General features: G+C 38.6%; 1 protein-coding gene across 1 annotated transcript; it reads right to left on the reverse strand.

The window, feature by feature from the left end:
• Positions 1 to 1,806: 1,806 nt before the first annotated feature.
• Positions 1,807 to 7,377, reverse strand: Serpina7 (serpin family A member 7). Its single transcript, XM_046420892.1, has 5 exons — positions 7,288 to 7,377; positions 4,732 to 5,379; positions 3,466 to 3,739; positions 2,606 to 2,753; positions 1,807 to 2,097 (listed from the first exon to the last, which is right to left on the reverse strand). Exons 1-5 carry the CDS (start codon positions 7,337 to 7,339, stop codon positions 1,897 to 1,899), a joined length of 1,323 nt encoding a protein of 440 aa, XP_046276848.1. The 5' UTR covers positions 7,340 to 7,377; the 3' UTR covers positions 1,807 to 1,896.
• Between the last annotated feature and the right edge of the window lie 496 nt (positions 7,378 to 7,873).

Raw genomic sequence — 7,873 nt, forward strand, 5'->3', positions numbered from 1 at the left:
GCTGGTGCTGCTGGTTGAAGAGTGGACCTAGGCCTACTGTGAGCCTGGGTCCTGTGTGGGCTGGTATAGATGGATCTGGGCTGGCCCTGGGCTCCCTCGGTAGTCTGCTGGTCAGAAGAGGCAGTCCTGTGCTGGAAGCTGGGCTCTGGTGGGTGTCTGCCCCACTGGTGGAGGAGGGGACCCAGGCCTACCTTCTGATCCACTTTGTGTCATTAGTTGTATTATCTCCTGTTTTATTTCTGATTTTGAGTCTTCTATTTTTTAGAATACCTACAGATTTGCCATCTTTTCAAAAACCAATTTTAATTTATTGTTTTTTTTCTGTTTTTATATTCTGTTTTATTTCTGCTCTAACATTATTTTTTCTCTTACACTAAATTTAGACATAAATTTTTTTTATTAGATCCTTGAGATATAAAGTTAGGGTTCTTTTCAGATCTTTCTTCCATTTAATGTAAGTATTTATCACTATGTATTTCAATGTCAGCATTTTTGCTGCATCTCATAGTTTTTGGTATACAGTGATGACATAAATATTATTAGTATTTCCATTTATAGATTGGAAAAATAAGGTACAGGATTTAGCTACCTTGCTCAAGATTACAAAATAGTGTAAGTAGCAGAAGTAGGATTGTAATGTAATTTCATTGAAACCAGACTCCATTTTAATAGTTAACTTTCTGTACTAGGAATTGCTATCCTTTTCTGGGCTTCCAATTTCATATCCATAAGACCAAAGTGTGAACTATATCAGAAATGAGAAAACCTACAAAAAAGTGTGTCTAATAAGAAAAAATTTGAAACCCATATATTTACAAAATGTGTATATTTACAAATATGCACATTTTTGTAAACATATATTTATTTTAATCTGGAAGTGCAACATCTAAAATAGCACTTATGCATTTGTTGCTATTTCCCTATTGCTGAAAGATTTTTACCTTGGGACTAGAATTAACTATGGAATTAATCCTCACTGTGCTATTTGTGTATGCCAAATTCTAATTCAGGAATTTGAATACATATTATCTGAAATTAAATCTACTTTGGATAGTGAGGTGAGTTGTTATGCATGGGCAGAAAAACTCTGAGGATTCAAAAACTATAAAACTTCATTGAAGATAGAGACCAAAAGAGAGGGTAACGAGGATATTCCTACTTGATGGAGTGTGACAGGAGTGCAATATTTGAAAAAGAGTCTGTCTGTCTGATTAGAACACTGAGAATGAGTGGCTATAAGATATGAGTGAATGACTCCTTCTCCATTGGCAGCTTAAAACTTAGCAAGATGAGAACATTTGGGGGAAGGTAAGGTTGTTCAGGGGAATTTATTTCTCTCTTGCTCTATTGTTCCATGCTTACTAGGTCACAAAGCAGTAAGCTCTGTTTCTCAGTAGTATAGTGGGAAAAGTTTCATTCAACCTACCAATGGCAGTTCTGACAAGAACACAGAGAAGCATTCTTAAAGGGTAGAAGGAAGGAAGTTGAGAAATTTACATATAAGCCACTACCTGGCATTTTTATATCCATTGATTTTATTGGAATACTGGAATATGAGGACCTGACCTGCATTTCAACTATTTCAATGGCAAAGGCATCTGTCATTCCAGTCAAATTTTCTGGGGCTAAATAATTGGGGGAAGGGATTCTGAAGAATATATTAACATAGAACCTTCTTTTGTTACAAATAATAATAAATCAGCCATTGACTTTCTGAATCTTTAGTCGCAGGATTAATCTTTCACAGGCAGTTGTACCAGGTCCAATATTCACCCCTTTGTAAAAGAAGGCAAGTTCAAGCCCACATCAATCACATCACATCAGGATATTTTATTTATTTATTTACCATTATATTTATTTATTTGCCATTATAATATGAACATGCAATTGCCCAAATCATACTTCTGTTGGGTCCACAACTTTCCCTAGAAACAGAACACTTCTAGTGCTTTTCTCCAAAATCATCAGCAGAAAGGTCCTATTAAATTGGATAATAGGGTGAAGAGTTATTTCATGCTGATCCAGGAATCCAACTTCAGGGACCTCTACATCTTCAGTCCCCTCTTCACCAAGGTGCAGCACAGCCTTGTGGGCAGCCTGTGGTGAGGAGAACAAACATTATTGGTCCCCTGAAATTATAGCAACAGTCTTTGGGAAGGTTTGGAGGTAGTGAGAAAAAAGGATATTTGGGACTACCCATTTTTTATATTATGTTGATGCTGCTTGAATATAAAGGTTACTTAGCTAAGTGCAGTTAAAGAATCTCTGGCATTTTAGGGCTAGTTGTTAGGCCTATTCTCCATGGCCTTCTGCCTCCAAGAGTCACCTGTTAAGCACCTGATCCGTCTTCAGAACTGTATCTCACCAGAGTCACTTCTGATTCTTAAGGTTTTCCATTAGTGTCATTTTAGGTAAGAGATGGAAGGAGCTGTTGGAGTGACTTATTTGTTGTAATGGGAATAAATCTGATGTAATTGTGGCCTAGAAGGAGTCACACCCATAGATAACAGATTCTTTTCAGTGATACAATGAAAGGGGTGAATTAATTGACTCTCAATGGCTCTTCCAACTCATAAATTCAAGGTCTCTTAATCTACCAACTTACATAGGAAAGTTTCAAACCGTTGTCCTCTGTGAGTCCAAGAAAATCAGCATTTTCAGCAAAGGCATCCTTGAGGCCCATTTTCATAAGCATGGTTCCAAGATCATATGTGGCAGAAATGGAAAACTTTGGAACAAACAAGTCAATCCACCTGTGGGGATTGAAGAAGGAGAGATACTTCAATCACTACACCAATCGTGATTCTCTCCTTCTCTATATCTTTCATGACGGTATTTTATTAGACTCTGATCCTCCCTTAAATATTGATAACCACTGCTATGTAGATGAATACATGATATGAAAAACACATAAGTTATGTGGAAGGAATGCACTCTGGTTTAGCCAATGTTGGGCTATAACTTTGGGCTGTAACTCCTCTATTATAAAAAGGATACATCTTGGTGGTGTTGGCCAAGGTTAAGGAGCCAGTGGCACAAAGGTCAAAGGATATCATCTAGGAATATAATAGTTTACCATCTTGTACTCCCAGCCCAGAATGACTGCCCAACCAACTCAACTTTGAAATCCTACTCATCCCCAAAGCTCTAGTTGGTGTTAAGGAGGTCAACAATTTATTAGCTGGTTGACTTTGGAGAGTTCATTTTATCTTTCTAGGCCTTTCTTTCTAATTTGAAAGATATCAATAATACTACCTCCTTACAGGTTTGACAAAGTGCTTAGGTCAAATGAAGTGAGTAAAGTGTCCATCAGCAGGCCTGGCACATGGTTTTATTTGGCATACTCTAATGATAATCACATAACTGGCTCAGGGTCATTCTCCAGCTTCTGGGTTTCTGTTGAACTTTGTCTTACCTGCACCATTATGCCCACCTTTTACCCCTCATATTCTCTATATCATTTACCCCTTCTGCAGTAAGCGGTTCCATTTTTTCAGTATTTTTGATGACATGGTTGCTTCTACCTGCTCCATCTGTCCCTCTTTTGGAAAAACAAAGAGTGCAAGTGCATTCTTGCTGTAGTCCATTTGCAGTACTGTGCAGTTCAATTCCATATCTACCAGGTGATAGTATTGTTCTGTCTGGTGCATCATGGGCACTTGCACTGTGGTGGTCTTGTCCACTAAGAAACTGGAGCTCTCTTCTGTCTTAGATGGATGAAAAGGATTTGCCCACTGGGCTTAAAATACAGAGAAAAGAGAGGTGTTTCTTTTAAGCCAGTATTAATACCAATGAGAGTGCTTCCATTTGCCATCTCATCTAGTAATTAAGACTACCAAGAGGTAGGTACCAACTGTCAGCCAGTTTTACAATGAGCAGCTTAGGATCAGAGAAACAAAGTCACTTGACATGGTCACCCAGCTAGCAAATGGCATTGTTTGTGTTCAAAACCAATATACTTAAACAGAGCCCACCAGAGCGACAATTTTCTCTTCCATAAAAGGTATAAGGACATCCAACATACAGGGTGAAATGAGACAAAAAATCCATTCTGCTACTTTAACCACCTATATGTGTGTGGTTTATGGCAAATAATTTTTCACTTCTCCACCAACCTGGCTGACATATACTATAGAATTATATGAAATTATTTGGCACAATGATTTCTTGTTACATGGAACAGCTTTACAGTTAGAAAGACTTGGTTGGGAACACCAGCTTTGAAACTTATTAACTGTATGAACTTGGATTAGATGAAAATGAGGATTGGATAAGACAATATATGTAAATCATATGTAGCATAGTGTTTGGTACATAGAGAGTACATGATACATGATAAAAGTATTTATGTAATTTGTCCAAATATGCATTACAAGTGAGGGTCACAGTAGAATTTACATATAAATCTGTTTACTTGCCAAGAACAGGCTGGTCCCACTTCAGCAAATATTTTGAAAACACCATTTTTTTAGCCAAATATGAGCAGGATGTTCATACCATTGTCACCCACCTCTCTGAAAGGGCGCTCTCCCTAGAAATTTCCTGGGCTCATTCACAGAGCTGTGTCCTTCCTGGATGATCCAATACTATGCACAGCTATGTCCAGTGGAGCAGATCATTGTGGTGTGAGGGACACCTACTGATGCCAGTAATAAGAGACCATGAGCTCCCCCCAGCGCTCCACCAAAGTATCTGAACAGTAGACTTGAAAGTGACATACTAGAGCCTTACCTCTAAAATAAATATAATTCACCAGGACCATGATGGTGTTCAGCTTGAGGTCTTGGATTAGGTTCACAATTTTCCCTTTGGTTTGCTTCTGCACATGACAGTTTATCTCCTGTTGGGCTGCAGAAACATTGGAGAAGTCAGTAGAAAAGACTTCAGTCTCATAGAGGGTCTTGACATCATCCAAGAACTTTCCCAGTGGTTTCAGATGCTTCCCAATGAAGAGGGCATTTCCCATCTGCAATTCCAGTTCCTTCTTTGGAAAATTCAGTGAACAAATCAGGTGTTGGAAGCCCTGCTGTATCTCTGCCACTGGAGTGTCTGTGATGTTGTACCCTAAGACCTCCAGGATCTGAGTTTGGGTACTGGAGCCAGCTGCAAAGGAAAGCATGGCCAAAGCTGCAGCAATGCTCACAGGGGAAAAGAAGATGTTCCGTTCTGGGATCTCCACAGTGAGCCTCCGGTACAGGTTGAATGCAAAGTCAGCATTGATGGATGACATCTTATAGAGAGTGGCATTTTGTTGGGGCAAATGGCAGGTAGTGACTTTGCCTTCAGAGATGTTAGGTGGTGTACAATGGATTGTAGCATGAAGCCCAAGTATCAACAGAATCAGATAGAAGAACAATGACATTCTGGAAGGAAGATAATCTATAAAAGATGAATTGAGAGAACCATTGGGGAAGCTTAGCTGGATTAAACACTCTCTGATCCAGAGACATAAAAATCATCCATCTTGATCAATAAAACAATAGCAAATATTTGATGGTGTGTTCACCAAGGAATGGGTGGTTATTTCTCTCCTCTAAAAAGCTTATGACAGGGGCTGGGGATGGGGCTCAGTGGTGGAACACTTGCCTAGCATGTGTGGGGCACTGGGTTTGATACTTAGCACCACATAAAAATAAACAAATAAAATAGAGAGACATTCTGCCCCTCTATAAATACAATTTTTTAAAAAAAAAAAGCTTATGACAGGAGCTAGGGTTGTGGCTCAGCAGTAGAGCACTCACCTAGCACTGCGAGGCACTGGGTTCAATACTCAGCACCACATAAAAATTAAATAATTACTTAATTAAAGGTATTGTGTCCAACTACAACTGAAACATCTTTTTTAAATAAAGCTTATTACATATCTATTTGGGGCAGTTACTAGGAGAAATGTCTTGTTAGGGCCACAAAAATAATGCCATGTACTCTCATTAAGTGTAAGAGCAACATATGAAAATACTGTGAGTATATTAAATTGATTGAAATCAAATTACTTTTTGTTTAAACTAGAGTAGCCTTATGGAGGGGAAAGAATTCCTAGGTAGAACTAGCACTCCTTCTTCTTATGTTATTATAGTTTAGTATTTTGACTTGTGTTGGTGTGTTTAATTTAGCATATTCTTAAGCTAACATCTGTGAAATGAGATGATAGAACACCTATAATTTCCATAGCTAAGAGAAAAATATAAGAGGAATTTATATGGCATATGATTAGTTAGAATAAAACAGTAGTGATTTATGGAGCCATGTATAAAGTCATGAGCAAAAATTTATGCATTTATTAAATACATGGAAGCCACAGTAGTATTTTCAAACAACAAGAAAATAAAAGTACAGCTTTCTGTGTTTTAGATCTCTTTTACCATCAGATTCATCTAAAGAGTCATTTATAATTTTTAAGACCTATTTACACTATTATTCTCACACTCATGTTATTTTCTAATTATTAGAGGGGGACCAGAATGCTATAGCATATGCTTCTCTGAACCTGGAAGAGTACAAGGAAAGTGCACAAGGGAATCAGCTGTGGACTAACCAATGACAATGGATAAGTGGCTAATGAAGAGATCCCTGGAGTCAAGACAGGGCTCCTTTCTCAAACTTTCCTCTTCTTCCTGAATGATTTCATACTAGGAACTTAAATGTTACCTCACAAACCACTTTCTCTCTAGTCCACATTGTTCTCCTGAATTCTTAAACATCTACCCAGCTGCATACTGGACACATCCACCAGGATGATCCACTCATGCCCTGGTCTCAAATGGGAAAATTCAAAGTTTCAAAATATAAACATATCATTTCCCTAACCTTCGAGTGCATTCCTTCATCTTGTATCCATCACAGTCTATTTCATCACTCTTTGTGGAGAACTCCATGCCTGAAACCTGGGATTCATCCTGAGAGTTTCCTTCATTCTCATTCCCCACTTCTAATGAATCATGATGCCCTGTGAACACTGCCTGAATATGTCTCACAACTTCTGCTTTCTGTCCATTCCTCTGTTTCCATTGCCTCAGTTCATGGCCAGAACCACTGTGTCAACTCCTATCAGACCACACTGTCTGCTATTTCCTCCACCCCTTCCTCCTTAAACTATTCTAACCAATCTCAATATTGTCACAAGGGTCCTCTTTCTGTAAAAGACCAAGGCTGATTAGAAGGTCAGTTATCAGATGACCATACTTAGAGCTTGGCCTCTGGACCTAGGAACTTGGAGCTCACAGTTATTTGGGACTCTGGCTTCTGACAGAGATGTTTAAATTTCCCAAAGAGAAAATAAGTACTTACAGCACATTCTCAAGAAGTCACTTGCACCTCTCTGAAAGAAACACCTTTCCATCTTTATAACATGCCCTCTATTGCAAAACTAGAACACTCTTAGTTATAAATTAACCCTGACATGAACCATGGGATGATATTTTCAAAACTGATTTACAAAACCAAGGCCAAAAGGAAAAAAGCAAAAATGATAAGATTTGAACTTTGAGTGATTGCTTTGGCTGCTAGATCCTTCATCTAAATCAAAAGAGAAAGAGGGTTGTCAGAGCCAGTGTAGTCCATATTCGTGCTAGGAAAAGTGTCTTTTCAGCAGACAGAATGACATAGATGAGTAAAATGGCCAAAAGTCACAGGAAAAAAGACAGTTCTTGCCATCAAGGCCAAATAGTCCAGGATTGGCAGTATTTGCAGAGAAAGGTACACACAGGCAGAGGCTGGGTAAACCTCTCTAATGGGTGCTGTAGAAATGATTTCTTCATTTGTGGAGGAAGTGATATCAAAGGTAACCTCTAACATATCATGGGTTTGGGTTTGGAATGTCCCCTAAAAGCTCATCTATTAAAGACTTGGTCTCCCATGCAGCAATGTTTTGAGG

This window comes from Marmota monax, unplaced genomic scaffold (genome assembly GCF_021218885.2).
Source record: "Marmota monax isolate L192 unplaced genomic scaffold, Marmota_monax_Labrador192_F-V1.1 WCK01_AAM20220418_F8-fsc00050, whole genome shotgun sequence".
NCBI lineage: Eukaryota > Metazoa > Chordata > Mammalia > Rodentia > Sciuridae > Marmota > Marmota monax.